We start from the raw sequence: 19,865 nt of genomic DNA, 5'->3' as shown, positions 1-19,865 counted from the left end.
GTTTAATAAAAATAGACCAAAACACAAAAACTTAACACTGAGCAATGAACTATGAAAATGAGGTCAAGGTCAAATAAAACCTGCGCGACTAATATATAGATCATAAAATATTTCCATACACTTAATATAGTTGACCTATGGTGTATAGTATTTGATACCAGATGCTCCGCAGGGCGTAGCTTTATACGACCGCAGAGGTTGAACCCTGAACGGTTGGGGCAAGTATGGACACAACATTCAATCTGGATTCCGCTCTAAATTTGGATTGTGATTAAATAGTTGACACAGCATAGGTTTCTGACACAGAATGATTGTACTCAAATGAACTTAAATTTTTTGTTTTCTCTTAGAGCAATTCACTATGCTGTTGAATATTAATCCTCTCAAAAAAATGTTTGAAGAAATTTTCTTTTTATTTATGAAATTTCAAATGAGAAAAATTGAACCCAATTTTTTAATCACATCCCCCTTTCCCTTATTCCAAAACTAATTTCAATTAAAATATTCTAATGGAGTTTGCAACAATTACTACTCATTTAAATACATCATAAAATATTAAGATGTAAAAAAACTGCTTGTTATCACTGAATGGTAAAGATTATTTAAATTTATCAGTTGGTAGTAAAAAGTGAATATACATTGTATATTGTATATAACAAAGATTTAAGTTGATTCTGGACAAAGAAAGATAACTCCAATTAAAAAAAATTCTTGCAGATATTTCTTGCTTACTATACTGGACAAAGAAAGATAACTCTTAATAATTAAAAAAAATTTGCTATTTCACAATATTGTGAAATTAGATATTTCTTGCCATTGCACAATACTGTGCAATTGAAAAGACTTGCTATTGCACAATACTTAATATAATAATTTTAGATCCTGATTTGGACCAACTTGAAAACTGGGCCCATAATCAAAAATCTAAGTACATGTTTAGATTCAGCATATCAAAGAGGCCCAAGAATTTAATTTTTGTTAAAATCAAACTTAGTTTAATTTTGGACCCTTTGCACTTTAATTTAGACCAATTTGAAAACTGGACCAAAAATTAAGAATCTACATACACAGTTAGATTTGGCATATCAAAGAACCCCAATTATTCAATTTTTGATGAAATCAAACAATGTTTAATTTTGGACCTCGATTTGGGCCAACTTGAAAACTGGGCCAATAATCAAAAATCTAAGTACATTTTTAGATTCAGCATATCAAAGAACCCAAAGGTTTCAATTTTTGTTAAAATCAAACTAAGTTTAATTTTGGACCCTTTGGACCTTAATGTAGACCAATTTAAAAACGGGACCAAAAATTAAGAATCTACATACACAGTTAGATTCGGCATATTAAAGAACCCCAATTATTCAATTTTGATGAAATCAAACAAAATTTAATTTTGGACCCTTTGGGCCCCTTTTTCCTTAACTGTTGGGACCCAAACTCCCAAAATCAATACCAACCTTCCTTTAATAGTCATAAACCTTGTGTTTAAATTTCATAGATTTCTATTTACTTATACTAACGCTATAGTGCGAAAACCAAGAAAAATGCTTATTTGGGTCCCTTTTTGGCCCCTAATTCCTAAACTGTTGGGACCTAAACTCCCAAAATCAATACCAACTTTCCTTTTGTGGTCATAAACATTGTGTTTAAATTTCATTGATTTCTATTTACTTTAACTAAAGTTATAGTGCGAAAACCAAGAATAATGCTTATTTGGGCCCTTTTTTGGCCCCTAATTCCTAAACTGTTGAAACCAAAACTCCCAAAATCAATCCCAACTTTTCTTTTGTGGTCATAAACCTTGTGTCAAAATTTCATAGATTTCTATTAACTTAAACTAAAGTTATAGTGCGAAAACCAAGAAAATGCTTATTTGGGCCCTTTTTGGCCCCTAATTCCTAAAATGTTGGAACCAAAACTCCCAAAATCAATACCAGCCTTCCTTTTATGGTCATAAACCTTGTGTTAAAATTTCATAGATTTCTATTCACTTTTACTAAAGTTAGAGTGCGAAAACTAAAAGTATTCGGACGACGACGACGACGACGACGACGACGACGACGCCAACGTGATAGCAATATACGACGAAAATTTTTTCAAAATTTGCGGTCGTATAAAAATCTACATACACAGTTAGATTCAGCATATCAAAGAACACCAATTATTCAATTTTGATGAAATCAAACAAAGTTTAATTTTGGACCCTTTGGGCCCCTTATTCCTAAACTGTTGGGACCAAAACTCCCCAAATCATTACCAACCTTCCTTTTATGGTCATAAACCTTGTGTTTAAATTTCATAGATTTCTATTTACTTATACTAAAGTTATGGTGCGAAAACCAAGAAAAATGCTTATTTGGGTCCCTTTTTGGCCCCTTATTCCTAAACTGTTGGGACCTAAACTCCCAAAATCAATACCAACCTTCCTTTTGTGGTCATAAACATTGTGTTTAAATTTCATTATTTTCTATTTACTTAAACTAAAGTAATTGTGCGAAAACCAAGATAATGCTTATTTGGGCCCTTTTTTGGCCCCTAATTCCTACACTATTGAAACCAAAACTCCCAAAATCAATCCCAACCTTTCTTTTGTGGTCATAAACCTTGTGTCAAAATTTCATAGATTTCTATTAATTTAAGCTAAAGTTATAGTGCGAAAACCAAGAAAATGCTTATTTGGGCCCTTTTTGGCCCCTAATTCCTAAAATGTTGGGACCAAAACTCCCAAAATCAATACCAACCTTCCTTTTGTGGTCATAAACCTTGTGATAAAATTTTATAGAATTATATTCACTTTTACTAAAGTTAGAGTGCGAAAACTAAAAGTATTCGGACGACGACGACGACGACGACGACGACGACGCCAACGTGATAGCAATATACGACGAAATTTTTTTCAAAATTTGCGGTCGTATAAAAAAGACCAAAACTGAAAAAATTAACTTTGACCACTGAACCATGAAAATGAGGTCAAGGTCAGATAACATCTGTCCGCTAGACATGTTAACCTTACAATAATTCCATACAACAAATATAGTTGATAGTTATCAAAAGTACCAGGATTATAATTTTAAACGCCAGACCCGCGTTTTCGTCTACATAAGACTCATCAGTGACGCTCAGATCAAACTAGTTAAAAAGCCAAATAAATACAAAGTTAAAGAGCAGTGAGGATCCAAAATTCCAAAAAGTTGTGCCAAATACAGCTAAGGTAATCTACTCCTGGGGTAAGAAAATCCTTAGTTTTTCGAAAAATTCAAAGTTTTGTAAACAGAAAATTTATAAAAATGACCATATAATTGATATTCATGTCAACACCGAAGTGCTGACTACTGGGCTGGTGATACCCTCGGGGACGAAACGTCCACCAGCAGTGGCATCGACCCAGTGGTGTAAATAGTTATCAAAAGTACCAGGATTATAATTTTAAAAGCCAGACGCGCGTTTCGTCTACATAAGACTCATCAGTGACGCTCAGATCAAACTAGTTAAAAAGCCAAATAAATACAAAGTTGAAGAGCAGTGAGGATCCAAAATTTCAAAAAGTTGTGCCAAATACAGCTAAGGTAATCTACTCCTGGGGTAAGAAAATCCTTAGTTTTTCGAAAAATTCAAAGTTTTGTAAACAGAAAATTTATAAAAATGACCATATAATTGATATTCATGTCAACACCGAAGTGCTGACTACTGGGCTGGTGATACCCTCGGGGACGAAACATCCACCAGCAGTGGCATCGACCCAGTAGTGTAAATAGTTATCAAAAGTACCAGGATTATAATTTTAAAAGCCAGACGCGCGTTTCGTCTACATAAGACTCACCAGTGACGCTCAGATCAAACTAGTTAAAAAGCCAAATAAATACAAAGTTGAAGAGCATTGAGGATCCAAAATTCCAAAAAGTTGTGCCAAATACAGCTAAGGTACCTGGGGTAAGAAAATCCTTAGTTTTTCGAAAAATTCAAAGTTTTGTAAACAGAAAATTTATAAAAATGACCATATAATTGATATTCATGTTAACACCGAAGTGCTGACTACTGGGCTGGTGATACCCTCGGGGACGAAACGTCCACCAGCAGTGGCATCGACCCAGTGGTGTAAATAGTTATCAAAAGTACCAGGATTATAATTTTAAAAGCCAGACGCGCGTTTCGTCTACATAAGACTCATCAGTGACGCTCAGATCAAAATAGTTAAAAAGCCAAATAAATACAAAGTTGAAGAGCAGTGAGGATCCAAAATTCCAAAAAGTTGTGCCAAATACAGCTAAGGTAATCTACTCCTGGGGTAAGAAAATCCTTAGTTTTTCGAAAAATTCAAAGTTTTGTAAACAGAAAATTTATAAAAATGACCATATAATTGATATTCATGTCAACACCGAAGTGCTGACTACTGGGCTGGTGATACCCTCGGGGACGAAACGTCCACCAGCAGTGGCATCGACCCAGTGGTGTAAATAGTTATCAAAAGTACCAGGATTATAATTTTAAAAGCCAGACGCGCGTTTCGTCTACATAAGACTCATCAGTGACGCTCAGATCAAACTAGTTAAAAAGCCAAATAAATACAAAGTTGAAGAGCAGTGAGGATCCAAAATTTCAAAAAGTTGTGCCAAATACAGCTAAGGTAATCTACTCCTGGGGTAAGAAAATCCTTAGTTTTTCGAAAAATTCAAAGTTTTGTAAACAGAAAATTTATAAAAATGACCATATAATTGATATTCATGTCAACACCGAAGTGCTGACTACTGGGCTGGTGATACCCTCGGGGACGAAACGTCCACCAGCAGTGGCATCGACCCAGTGGTGTAAATAGTTATCAAAAGTACCAGGATTATAATTTTAAAAGCCAGACGCGCGTTTCGTCTACATAAGACTCATCAGTGACGCTCAGATCAAACTAGTTAAAAAGCCAAATAAATACAAAGTTGAAGAGCAGTGAGGATCCAAAATTTCAAAAAGTTGTGCCAAATACAGCTAAGGTAATCTACTCCTGGGGTAAGAAAATCCTTAGTTTTTCGAAAAATTCAAAGTTTTGTAAACAGAAAATTTATAAAAATGACCATATAATTGATATTCATGTCAACACCGAAGTGCTGACTACTGGGCTGGTGATACCCTCGGGGACGAAACGTCCACCAGCAGTGGCATCGACCCAGTGGTGTAAATAGTTATCAAAAGTACCAGGATTATAATTTTAAAAGCCAGACGCGCGTTTCGTCTACATAAGACTCATCAGTGACGCTCAGATCAAACTAATTAAAAAGCCAAATAAATACAAAGTTGAAGAGCATTGAGGATCCAAAATTCCAAAAAGTTGTGCCAAATACAGCTAAGGTAATCTACTCCTGCGGTAAGAAAATCCTTAGTTTTTCGAAAAATTCAAAGTTTTGTAAACAGAAAATTTATAAAAATGACCATATAATTGATATTCATGTCAACACCGAAGTGCTGACTACTGGGCTGGTGATACCCTCGGGGACGAAACGTCCACCAGCAGTGGCATCAACCCAGTGGTGTAAATAGTTATCAAAAGTACCAGGATTATAATTTTAAATGCCAGACGCGCGTTTCGTCTACATAAGACTCATCAGTGATGCTCAGATCAAAATAGTTAAAAAGCCCTAATGCTTAAAGTATGAGAAAAACAGACCAAAACACAAAAACTGAACTATAACCACTGAACCATGAAAATGAGGTCAAGGTCAGATGACACCTGCCAGTTGGACATGTACACCATCCAGTCCTTCCATACACCGAATATACTAGCCCTATTGCTTAAAGAATCTGAGATATGGACTTGACCACCAAAACTTAACCTTGTTCACTGAGCCATGAAAATGAAAACTGTCTGATGGGCATGAGGACCTTGCAAGGTACGCACATACCAAATAGAGTTATCCTATTGCTTATAATAAGAGAGAATTCAACATTACAAAAAATCTTAACTTTTTTTTCAAGTGGTCACTGAACCATGAAAATGAGGTCAAGGACATTGGACATGTGACTGACAGAAACTTTGTAACATGAGGCATCTATATACAAAGTATGCAGCATCCAGGTCTTGCACCTTCTAAAATATAAAGCTTTTTTTAAAGAAGTGAGCTAACACCTCCGCCGCCGCTGTAGCCGCCGCCGGATCACTATCCCTAAGTCGAGCTTTCTATGGCGTATCATTAGGGTCAAAAGTATATTTTGTTGCAAATGCTATATTAAATACTGCAAATGCTCTAATAGATATAGCAAATGCTATAAATTATACTGCAAATGCGATAATTGTAACTGCAAATGCTACAAATTGTAACAGCAAATGCGACAATTGTAAATGCAAATGCGACAATTGTAAGACCAAATGCAAAAATTAAAACTGCAAATGCCATTTTTGTTTTAAATGTAGCATTTGCTATTATCCCACGTATCAAAAGGGTCAAAAGTAAATTACTGCAAAAGCAACAAATTGTAGCATTTGCACCATTCGCAATTTCATTTCGCAAATGCATTCAGAATAAATGGGCTAATCTTCAATATATATATAGGTCCTCCTACTTTTTGCTAAATGATTATATCTTATTAGAATAAATTTGAATATATAATCCACCTTATTTTATGAAATGGTGAAATATGGCATGAATGAATAATAAATATTACAATGAATTAGTTTTATTATACATTCATGCCAATTATAAAATTCTATAATGCAGGTGTGTTAGTCAGTCATCTATGCAGTGTCAATAATTGCAGAATGATACCCGAAACTAGCCAAAGATCAAGAGATTCAAAAACTTTTTTTAACACTTTGTTAATATCAGACACTCAACCATTTATGTACTTCCTTTTTACCGGGTGGGCGGGGGGGGGGGGGGGGGGGGGGGGGGGGACTTTTGACCCTTTTCTCGATTCAATAAATGTGGAATCTAGTTATTGATGGAGGAAAGATATTTCAGTAATAAAACTAATAAACACAATTTTTATTTATGAAACATAATATACAGTTAAACTGGGACTGAGAAATGGGCCTGGGCTGTTACATCAAAAGTGTCCTAAGATTTGTCATAAAATATATCTTAGGACAACTTATAGGACAGACCTAAGACAGTCTTATGATATATCTCAGACTGCATGTGCATCGAAGGTAATATAAAAAAGAAGATGTGGTATGATTGCCAATGAGACAACTATCCACAAAAGACCAAAATGACACGAATATTAACAATTATAGGTCACCATACGGCCTTCAACAATAAGCAAAGCCCATACCGCATAGTCAGCTATAAAAGGCCCCGATAAGACAATGTAAAACAATTCAAACGAGAAAACTAATGGCCTTATTCATGTAATACATGTATTAACAAAGATGCCCAATCGCAGTCTTTAGTGATTTTTTTTAGTTGCCCTTTAATGTTATAATCATTTTAACAAGTGCATGTATTTATGTTTCTTGTAACATGTGTATATTATGTGTGCATTTTAACCCGTCAGGTCAATTAAACTTTAAACATTTCTACATCTTATGGTATTTATTTCATAATATATGAAATAAGTACCACAATATATTATAAATCAGTCATGCAGGTATTTCAAAATATTCTTTTGACAAATATTGATTTTAGTTGAGATGATAAGACATTTTTTGAGTGAAAACTCACTTTTAAACATTTTATAATTAAAACTTATACTAAGGGGACGACCATTTGATATTTCGGGGGGGGGGGGGGGGGGATTCTGAAAATAAATAACCGTCAGCCTTGATAATAACAAAAATAAATGGTTTGTTATGTGGTAGTTTGAAAATAAATTACTTGACTTGCAATGTATTGAAAATAAATAACTCAGCAGGTCTAATCGAAAGTATGAGATGGCACCAGATTCCTTCATATTTTTCCCCAAAAAAATCGGGAAACACATCACAATTCTTTTTTATAGTAAAAGTATAAATATTATTTAAATATACTTGAAATGTCTTAAAATTGGTTTCATTTAACTTGAGATATATTGTCTCGGGAAACCTTACCTCACTTTTATTTTAACAGGCCTATGGCCGTAACTACATTGAGACAAATGCCTCATGTAGGAAATTTCAAAACCAAATGCTTGTCTCCATATCAAATTGTGTTCAAAGTGAGTGCCTTGCAAGAAGCAAGTTTTATTTTCCCTCAGATGTAACCCTGATTTTTCGGGATCAATGTTTCTTATTTATTTTTATTTTGTTCATTGATTGTCCTTCTGTATTCTGTTTGTTATAAACTTGATCATGAGTTTAAAAAAAAACAGCAGCCTCAGACTTAACTATGTGAATTTCCTTTTTTGCTTTATCATGCACATTGGTCTTTTGATGTTGTCCCTAGAAACTTAAGTCTTAAACTAAATTTATACATTTTGCTTTGAGACCAAAATATTGTCAAAAAGAAATGATTAAAACAAAACATTTCATTTTCAAAGTTATGAATATTTCTTCTGAACACTCCGAAAGCAGGATTTTGCATCATTTGTTCTAAAAAGCTTCTTTGGCCTTCAGTGACTCCAAAACCCTTAAAAAAAATTCCTCGCTCCGCACAGCAAAATATGTTTTCAAAGACTTTTATAAGAGGGTAGTTACCACCAAACTTTAATACTATGTATGTATGCAGTACATGTAATATGCAGTTGGGGATATGAAAGATTCTTTTCTGCAGAGAATAATGATTAATTCTGATTAAATGATACATAATGACTTGACTATACATGTATTATTTATAATAAACAAATCGTTTAAAAGTTGTATGATTTTGCATATCATAAATATAGTTGTGAAAATGAATAATCAGTCCCTTGCTTTAATGAAACTGAAAAATCTTGCTTCAACAGTGCAGAAAATGAATAGTCTTTCCTCTTTGTTTAAAAATATAAATAAATGATCAAAAACAAATCATCCTGCCCCCCCCCCCCCCCCCCCAAGAATATCAAATGGTTGTCCCCTAAATGATATGAAATAAAATACTATTTACAGTATATAAAGAAAATCTTTAATGACGAGAAACACACAATATATATGATTATAAAAGTTGATAATAATAATGATAATATATATATAAAAAATGACTGAATAAATATCTTATAGATCATATAATTTTGATACATATAGCCATAGATATATCAATATATATAATTATTGACTAATGTGGACCTTATTTTCGCAACTTCAATTAATATATAAAAGTTTTACGCTTTTTAAAAATCATATGACCGGTTTTGGTGCACACACATACAGCATTTACATCTGATAATAAAAAAAATCACTTTGAGATTATTTTGGTCGTCATGGTGCAGTACTTCAAAAATCAAGATAAAAGGTCGCATGTCGTTTTCAAGGAAAAACAAAATTGAATATCTAATTCCAATTTGAATAAATACCCTTTTTACTGAAGAACGATCGACAGATTGAATCTTTTTTCCTCCTTTTTCAATTTTCATGTAAAAAGTGGAAATCTATATCATTAAATGATTTTTTCGACTACACGTATGCGACTTTACAACTAGAAGCTCTAAAGAGCCTGTGTCGCTCACCTTGGTCTATGTGAATATTAAACAAAGGATGCAGATGGATTCAAGGCAAAATTGTGTTTTGGTGATGGTGATGTGTTTGTACAACTTACTTTACTGACCATTTTTGCTGCTTACAATTATCTCTATCTATAATGATCTTGGTCCAGTAGTTTTAGTGGAAAATGTTAGTGAAAATTAAAAAAATTTATGAAAATTTTTCAAAATTGACTAAAAAGGACAATAACTCCTTAAGGGGTTGATTGACTATTTTGGTCATGTTCACCTATTTTTAGGTCTTACTTTGCTGTTCATTATTGCTGTTTACAGCTTATCTTTATCTATAATAATATACAAGATAATGACCAAAAATTGCAAAATTTCCTTAAAATTACCAATTCAGGGGCAGCAACCCAGCAACAGGTTGTCCCGATCAATCTGTAAATTTCAGTGCAGATAGATCTTGTCGTGATATACAAATAAACCTCGTCAGATTTGCTCTAAATGCTTTGGTCTTCGAGTTCTAAGCCAAAAACTGCATTTTACCCCATATGTTCTATTTTTAGCTGTGGCGAACATCTAGGTTGGATGTCCGGGTCACCGGACACATTTTTTAAACTAGATATCCCAAAGATGATTGTGGCTAAGTTTGGATTAATTTGGCCCGGTTGTTTTAGAGGAAAAGATTTTTGTAAAAGATAACTAAGATTTAAGAAAAATTGTTTAAATTTGACTATAAAGGGCAATAACTCCTAAAGGGGTCAACTGACCATTTCGGTCATGAAACTTATTTGTAGATCTTACTTTGCTGAACATTATTGTTGTTTGCAGTTCATCTCTATCTATAATAGTATTCAAGATAATAACCAAAAACAGCAAAATTTCCTTAAAATTACCAATTTAGGGGCAGCAACCCAAAAACGGAATGACCGATTCATCTGAAAATGTCAGGGCAGATAGATCTTGACCTGATTAACAATTTTAACCCTGTTCAGATTTGCTCTAAATGCTTTGCTTTTTTAGTTATAAGCCAAAAACTGCATTTACCCCCTATGTTCTATTTTTAACCATGGCGGCCATCTTGGGTGGTTGGCCGGGTCACCGGACACATTTTTATTCTAGATACCCCAATGATGATTGTGGCCAAGTTTGGTTAAATTTGGCCCTGTAGTTTCAGAGGAGAAGATTTTTGTAAAAGTTAACGACGGACGCCAAGTGATGGGAAAAGCTAACTTGGCCCTTTGGGCCAGGTGAACCAAAAAGGGGATAGTTTTCATTTAAAAATGGTGTATTTTTTTTCAAGTAATAAGAACAACGACCGTCAAACCTTACAAAAATGATTGAGTGTTTCATATGAAGCTATATCCAGTATTGTCAACTATGGATAAAACATGTTCAATCCATTTAAACTTATGCAATTCGGATTCGTTCGATTTGAACATTTTATGGTACAACAGTTAGACAAAAAATTTCAAATGCTAACAGAGCTTTGATAGATTATAGACAATTGGCTTATGACATTGCAAGTGGGAAACATCGTTCTCTAAAAATAAGTCTTCAAGATCATTGACGGCCGTGCGGTGACCTACAGTTGTAAAATGTCTGTAGCATTTTGGTCTCTTGTGGACACTTGTCTCATTGGCAATCATACCACATCTTCTTTTTTATAAATACACTGCAAGGTGAAAGGTTTTCTCCTTGCCGAGCTCCTTTATCGCAATTAAGAAATGATGACATTTCGTCACCGTCTTTGATACACGAATATGTTAGTTGTTATTTCTATTTTGTTTTGGCTCCGACTCTGACTGAGGCTTATGGTGATATAATAATGACTATATTATACTAGTATTGTAATATCTTAATGCAATTTAATTAGATTGATCTTAATGTTGACCCAATCTATACCCTCTGTGTGGGTATACTGTTTTACCTCTGTCTGTCCGTCCGTCCGTCTGTCCCGCTTCAGGTTGAAGTTTTTGGTGAAGGTAGTTTTTTTATTAAGTTGAAAGTGATAGTGTGATTTCGGCATCTGTGTACTATGGACACATTCTTGATATAGTTTGTTTTTAGGATGTTGTGCTGTTACACCATTTTCCCAGGTTTGGGTAGGGTTGGTGCCTTCAAATACGGTAACTTACCCCGCCACATTCTTAAAGCACTTGTCCAAAGTCAGTATAGCTGGTAGTTAAGTGGTTGTCGTTGGTTCGTGTCTGTCATACTTGCATTTTGTAACTTGTGTTATTATATGTATTTTATAAGCCTTGCCCCTCCCCCAACCAGTATAAAAGTAGCATGTTTTGGGGAATTTTAAAATAAGCTCGCGATATAAAATCGGAACCCCTAAATTGAGTGCCGTCATCTATGTCTGATTGGTCACCACGATATTCATCAAATCGCACGGTTGGGTGTCTTAATAAATTGACAGAATCTGGAATCGCTCATCTTTTTGGAGCACATATATCGTCCACATCTAATTTTTTAAGGTCCTGGGTTTGAATTTGTCTCCTGATTTTATCATTTTTCGCTGACGCTACATTAGTCGCTAATGTTCGCTACAAAATTAGATAAAACTCAGATGAGTGATACATGTACAAGGGTAGAAAATGTTACGACCAAAGAAGGCGGGTACATAGAGTTATCCAACTCGAATATTTTTATTTGTGTAGTTAATAGTGATGAATCAATCCCTTGAAACGAAAGGTGGAAACCGAAGATCTAGTAAAAAGAAAATAGATCAAGATAAAAAAAAAAACAGCGAACTAGAACACCACAGAAGGACAGTGGACACATAAACAACGAAAGAAGAACAAGGATAACTGAGCAGTTGCAATAAGTATGTGTATCAACTCCAATATACTCAGACAAAAATCACCGACAGCCCCTCAAGAAGTTGTTGCAATGGTTCTAAACCTGTAGAGAGCGTGTTACTCTCTATATATACAACTCTGCATGACATTTGTTGTTGCATCCCGCACAACCAAATGGACGTTCAACTTTGGCAAGGGTTACTGCCATTCGGAAGAAGACCAAATGATCATATTTCTATATCCACTTGCATTGTAAATATATATTAAAATCACTTGACCTTGTCCATCGAATGACTAAGAACAGATAATGCAATTTATCAAGGTTGGTTGGTAGATATGTATTAGTGAAAATAGTGGGATATATTTACTCAAACAACGTTTAATACATGATTTAGAATAGTTGAGATGCGGAGTAGCGAACACACTTTGTGGATCAATGGTTGTCGTCTGTTTATGTGGTTCATAATTGTTTCTCGTTTCTGGTTTTTATATAGATTAGACAGTTGGTTTTACACCAGTAATTTTGGGGACCCTTTATAGCTTGCTGTTCGGTGTGAGCCAAGGCTCCGTGTTGAAGGTCGTCCCTTGAGCTATAACTGTTATACATTTTTAGTTGTATGAAGAGTTGTCTCATTGGCACTCATACCACATTTTCCTATTTCTATTTGTGAAGTTTTGTCGAATAACTAACATGAAAAAACGCAGCTATATATCTCTTCCAAATATGTAGATTTAATATTAAAAGCAATGTCTAGCTAAATAAAATATATGATCGGCCAGCACTGATTAAAAGTAGTGTCTCTTTCATGACAGGCTTTATTTACCTGATAATGGTTTACTTTTACAAAGTGTGACTTGGATGGAGAGTAACAGTTGTCTCATTGACACCCATACCACATCTTCTTATATATATTGATCACGGTAAAACACAATATTGAATGTACGACTATCATTTTCAGTGTTTGGTACAGGTTGACTGTCACTGGGCACAACAGTTCAACATAGAACCCAATGCGGACAACCAGAAAACTCTTTTTGTCAGAAAACACTGTCAAACATCCAAACGTACTATTCACACTGATCTGTGTCCACACTTGTTTGTATAGAAAAATTGTCACCGACTGATAATTTTACTATCGATGTCACAGTTTAAACTTAAACTTGCCTATTTGTGAGCGTATTATTAATTAACAATTCGATAGCTCTCTGTTTGTTTTAAAGTTTTTGATCTTTGTTTCGTGTATAGTATAATAGATGAATGTAAATATTAATGTTTCGATACAATAGTCCCACTTTATAGTAAAATGACATTTTTTACAGTTTTTACACTGTGTCCGAGACCTAATAATGTGAACACTATTATTTATGACAAGAGACATCTCCACATCTGATGACATATCCTTCTTAGTACAACGTGTTCCCATATAGATCACATTTTGTATATGTTTATCAAATCTTGCAAGGTTCTCGAGTCATGGTATATCTTTCATAGTAATACCAGATAGATGGTATGGTATTACATGTATCTGTAGTGGTATTCTAATATAAAAAAGAGTAGTTCAAATACCATGTCAACAACGATTCTACGAAGGAGGGTCTGGATTTGAAGGGGAGTCATACATTTCAAATTCTGTATACTTTAATTTGTATGTTCATTTTTATTTATATTTTAGCATCTTATTAAATGCTTTTCTTTATTTCTTGGTCTTTTTTTCTCTATTCTGTATCTATTCACCCATTATTCTCTGTTCCGTTAACACCATCCACACCCTCATGAAGAAGATTTTCTATTACTGTATAGTTATTAAACTTTGTCTGACTATTTGAGTGTCGGACTAATGAGGTGTCGGAATATCGGGGCGACCCCCGTATTTTACATTGAACCCCCTACTATGGACGTTATATTTAAAAAAAATAAAAACATACTTAACCCTCTACTATAGACCTTTTAATTTTAAAATTCAACCTGTTATAACTCCTTTTCGAAGTAATTATACTTCAATGAGTAGTTTGTATGTATTTTACTTGCTCAAAAAGATGTTTTGAAAATTTTATTTACAATGCATTCACCCAGTTCAATGCATCATCCAGAAAATGAATGGAAGCATCGCCATTGTCTAAAGCACGTTCTTTGTCATTAATAATGTTTTGAAATACGCTCAGAAATCCGTGCAAATTATTTGTATACGCCATTAACGAAAAAACACTGCACATGTAGAAGTTTACCAATTTTACAGGAATAATGTCAGAAGAGTTCTTATTCTGCCATGTCAAACATGTAATTAAAAGAGGCTGAGGTAAATTTAGAAATAGGTGGAGTCTCAAGTAAAAAGAAAAAACAAGGCGTTTCCATAATTCTTGAAAATTTAAATAATTTGAACTATTGCAAATGCTATATTTATAACTGCAAATAGTAACTGAATATTAGTGCAAATGGTATTTTAATTAGTGCAAATGCTATAAATATTAGTGCAAATGCTATACTTATTAGTCCAAATGCTACATCTATGATGGCAAATGCTAAAACTATTAGTGCAAATGCTATACTTATAAGTCCAAATGCTACATTTGTGATGGCAAATGCACCATTATATACTTTTGAGCCTTTTGATACGTAAGTAAACAGCATTTGCTACAAATACAGGTAATTTACCTTTTGCTATAATAATTACAGCATTTGCAGTATTTATTATAGCATTTGCACTAATTATATAGCATTTGCAGTATTTAATATAGCATTTGCAATTGAAGATATAGCTTTTGCAACAAAATATACTTTTGACCCTTATGATACGCCATAGCTTTCTGCAACAAAAGTTGCAGGCTCGACAAAAATCAAAGAATTGAAAAATAGAAGCAACACATTACTTCACAAATGTGTATAATCATTTTGACCTTCAGTTGTTCAAAATATTTCATAAAATCAATTGGCAAGAAAATAAAATGTGAGGTATACGTCAAAGAGATAGTTATCCAATGCCAAAAATAATCAAAATAAAATTGAGAATGGAAATGGGGAATATGTCAAAGAGACAACAACCCGACCAAATAAAAAAACAACAGCAGAAGGTCACCAACAGGTCTTCAATGTAGCGAGAAATTCCTGCACCCCGAGGCGTCCTTCAGCTGGCCCCTAAACAATATATACTAGTTCAGTGATAATGAACGCCATACTTATTTCCAAATTGTACACAAGAAACCAAAATTAAAACAATACAAGACTAACAAAGGCCAGAGGCTCCTGACTTGGGACAGGTGCAAAAATGTGGCGGGGTTAAACATGTTTGAGAGATCTCAACCCTCAAAAGACTGTTAGAGGGCAATAACCTGTTTTAAACATTATACAATATGCCAAGCTCTAAAGCTTCCCAAGTCTATAATATAAGTAGTAAACTAACTTAACAGAAACAACCAGAGATCTGTCATAAACATCCTGCTATTCAAATGAAGAAAACCATTAAGATAAGACATATATGACATACAACAAAGTTCCTGATTCTACAAGTAGATAGAAATATGGTTTTAGCTAGTAATTTTAGTTTCTCTAACTTTTGTGCTATTTTCACATTTCCTGACCGGTGTGAGAAAAATATTTCTCCTCACTAGTGAAAAATCTGTTCTCGGCAAATGATTAGTCGAAATTTGATTATGAAGTCAAAATGTTTTGTTTTCTTCTCAATTTTCCTATTGTGACATCATGAAAAAAGGCGACCTTGCCTGATGACGTCGCATATAAAGAGCACAACTTTCTGAAAATCTTTGAAAAAGAACGATAAAAAGCATTAGAGAAACAGATTCCAACACTATAACTCGTGTATTACAATATTTCTCTACTCTCGACAGTCAAATTTTATTATTTAATCTTTGATCAGTATATGATCAAAACATACATAATAAAACAAGAATGTAAACACTGAAATGTCTTCCCTTATCTTCTAACCAGTAAGTTTATGTTGATAGTTCCTAAGTATAAAGCATTACTACAACTATAACATAAACTCAACATGATCCAAGAAAATGAGGGCCAAGGTCAGATAAACCAAACGAAACATACATGAACATCTTACAATCATTCAATATACCAAATATAGTTGACCTATAACGATCTATAACTTATAGTTTCTAAGAAACAGAATTGAACCATGATGATAACCATTAAGGTCATTTGAAGAAATAAAATTAACCATGAAAACTTACCATGGACTAGTAAAACATGAAAATGAGGTCAAGGTCATATGATACCTGCCAGACAGACATGTACATCATAAAGTATTTTCATACACCAAATATATTTGAGTTATTGGATATCCCATTAGAAAAAAAACACAAAAACTTAACTTTGACCACTAAACCATGAAAATGTCAGACAAAAAATCAGTGGCGGATCCAGAGGGGGGGTTCCGGGGTGCGCACCCCCCCCCCCCCCCTTTATTTTTGCTGATCAATGCAATTCCTGCATCCGCCCCTGAAAATCATTTGGTCACAAATTTATTTTAGATTTTTTTTAGTGGAAAAATAAAGTAGAATACATTAGATTTCTTTTTCTGTCAGACAAACCCTAAAACAGTTTGGCACATACTTTGTGTCACTTGAAATAAAACCTTTATTCATAAAAGATTTCCAATTTATATATGAACCAACCATACACACTACACAGTAAAGAAGGCTAGACAGTTCAGCTTGTGAAATTTTGTATTTAACTCTTTTCTTTAATGAATGTCCAATGGAAGATATATCTCTATCTATCTCATATCATGCAAATATTGTAATTTTTTAAAAATAAAATTCTACATGTACAAAATTTTTAAACATATAAATTTTTATTGACAATAATCATTGATTTCAGTTTCTATTTCCTTCATTTGTGTTAAAACCTCTGTCAGTTTTGTTTCATCCATCTCGAACCGCACAACGTCAGATTTCTGAAAGAAAAAAAGACACTTTTTATCATACAAATACAAATTCATTATAATATGAGATTTTACCTATATTTTTTTAAATCAGGCTGATGTCATTTTTTGACATGGTTCATGTATCTTTTATAAAACATTTGTATGAAGTGAATTGTTTGATGACTATAATTACAAGATTGTATGAGATTTAATAATTACTTTTTCTATTGTCTTCCTATGGGTGCTGGTTCAAATGAAGATGCTTGTACTCGTGGATGTTCTGATTTGATTGAATTTCAGCTTATTTCTACCATGTTTGTTAGTTTTCAACAGGGCTTATTGCTTAGAGTACATTTGCAACATTTATGGCTATTCATATTATAAACTGTACTTGAAGAAATGGCAAAATCTATTTAAATCTTATTTTTTGTTTGAAAACTATCTACTTCAGAACTTCAGATCACACTACACTTACATTTTCTGGAGAATTTATTTGGAATTCCATTATGGCTGACGATTCATTCATTTGTTCCATGTTCCTAGCCTGAGCTTTTAAATCTATTCTCCATAACACATTCTGTAATGAATTATTCCATTTTGTCTTTGCAATGATACTGTCATGAATTTTATTTTTATTGTTTTTCCAGAACTTTCTGAATACTTGTGTTTGTTCTTCTGTTAATGGGTTTTCTCTACGTTTAGTTTGTGACACTAGGAATGCATCTAATTGATTGAAATCCATGTCCGCTGACACCATATTCTGAAGAAAAGAAACTACCATCTTTATATGTTTCAAAGATATTTTTTTTAAAGCATGTAGTTTAAAGGTTTGGTTTGCTTGCTTGTTTTGTTTGTATACATCTTTGCTCAAGCATCCAATGGCTTTATTCAAGCTGAAGACCCCATATCTACTGGTTGAAATTATAAAACTTATAACAATTCTTGAGCAAACTGTTATGCAAATAAGGCCATGAAGCCATCCAAACATTTTAACTACATGCATTAAGAAAATAGATCTATCAATCAATCAATTTAAATATTTTTGCTGCTATCAGCTGGAATACACAGATCATCACCTAAAAGTTGAAACCTATGAATTGTAAATTCTGTTCTTTTGAAATGAAAATTATTAATGGAAAGCTGAGCATGAATTTAAATAGAATTATTGACAAAAAAAGTTTATAGCAATAGCATTTTATTCATTTGCAAAAAATAACATTTTTAAAACTATCAAATAAATAATGTAAAACTTTTTTTTAATACAAAGTTCATATGTGTTTTTCATTAATTGTTTTGTAATAAATAAAGCTGTTAATAGCTTTCTCAATTGAATTGTTTCATATTTTTCATGTCTGGACCTTTTATGGCCAACTATACAGTATGGGGTTTTCTCATTTTTGAAGGCTGTATGGTTGCCTATAATTGCTTACATTCTCTTCATATTAAATTTGTTGGATAGTTTTCTAATTGGAAATCATATGTCACATTTTATTTTGATAAAGGGAAAAGCTACAAGAACCATCATATGCATATAGAGTAATTAAACAAGTACAATGTACTGAATTGAAACAAACAAAATATAAATAAATCAATGCTGTATGCCCAGTTTCAACAAGTCATGCAAATATCATATCTGATTTTATATGTTTTCCTTCTTTTATTCTGAACAACTTATTGTATAAATGCTCTATATTTATGAACATGTTTCTATACCAATTATTAAGAATAAAATGGGAAGTGATGAGTTTTTGAAAATAATTTTAACCCTGCTACATACTGACACCAATATTGTGTATCATGTTTCTTGTGGTTAGTAATAAAGGGTGTTGTGTTCATATCAAATTGTATTCAAGTTATGCACAAGGCAACGTTACGTAAACAATAGGCAATGTAAAACAATAGGTAGCGATAGTGACGTTAGTTACTAAGCAATTGTACAGCTGCAAATACTTGACAATATGAATGTGCCTTTCCTTAGATATAGCTTTAAAATCTTTAAGGTAGATTTTTACTTGATCTACAACAATTTACCAATATATGTTCCTGACTTTTCCATAATTAGAACATCTACCCTTTGAAGACCATATATATTTAAAGTCTTCAACAGGTCAATAAGTCACCATGATTTTGATATATAATATGTTGTTGGGTTGCTGTCTCTTTTAATACACTATTAAATCTTCTTTTTAATTTTATCTTCTATTCTTATGTGAAATTATGTTTATTCTTGCATGAGATCTAGTTTTAACAAAAATATTAGAAAGAATATTCCAATAACAAGGAATTAATCAAAGATTAAACATTAAAATATGTAAACAAATTTGGAAAAGGGGGCGTGTCATAACAAACCTTCAATAAACCTGAGCATTTTGTGATCAAACCACTTGATTCCTCTTTTGTCGAATCTGGATAAATTTGTGAGAGAAGGAAATCGTCTGTCATATCTTCTTCTCCATAATATGTTCGTCTTGCGATACCATTCAGCAAAGCAAGAAGCTTCTTGGATTCGTCCCCCATCTTACCGAAAACTTATAAAAATAGCTAAAAACCGGAAATGTAATGTTACAAAGTTCGCAACAGAAAAGAGATATTTTTTTCACATTTAAGATAACTGTTTCGATAAGTAAAAATTATACCTATCAATAAT

The 19,865-nt window shown here is 33.2% G+C and overlaps 1 protein-coding gene across 1 annotated transcript; it reads right to left on the bottom strand.

The window, feature by feature from the left end:
- Positions 1–17,120: 17,120 nt before the first annotated feature.
- Positions 17,121–19,781, bottom strand: LOC134709368 (COMM domain-containing protein 1-like). The gene is made up of 3 exons (XM_063569536.1): positions 19,568–19,781; positions 17,694–17,978; positions 17,121–17,248 (listed from the first exon to the last, which is right to left on the bottom strand). Exons 1-3 carry the CDS (start codon positions 19,733–19,735, stop codon positions 17,147–17,149), a joined length of 555 nt encoding a protein of 184 aa, XP_063425606.1. The 5' UTR covers positions 19,736–19,781; the 3' UTR covers positions 17,121–17,146.
- Positions 19,782–19,865: the final 84 nt, after the last annotated feature.

This window comes from Mytilus trossulus, chromosome 3 (genome assembly GCF_036588685.1).
Source record: "Mytilus trossulus isolate FHL-02 chromosome 3, PNRI_Mtr1.1.1.hap1, whole genome shotgun sequence".
Lineage (NCBI taxonomy): Eukaryota > Metazoa > Mollusca > Bivalvia > Mytilida > Mytilidae > Mytilus > Mytilus trossulus.
This window is presented reverse-complemented; position numbering and strand designations above follow the sequence as displayed.

Coding starts and splice junctions, on each gene's coding strand:
- LOC134709368 (XM_063569536.1), bottom strand. CDS start 19,735: ATGGGGGACGAATCCAAGAAGCTTCTTGCTTTGCTGAATGGTATCGCA. Junction 17,979..19,567: donor AATGCTCAGGTTTATTGAAG/GTTTGTTATGAC, acceptor TCTTTTCTTCAG/AATATGGTGTCAGCGGACAT. Junction 17,249..17,693: donor AAATAAATTCTCCAGAAAAT/GTAAGTGTAGTG, acceptor TTTTTCTTTCAG/AAATCTGACGTTGTGCGGTT.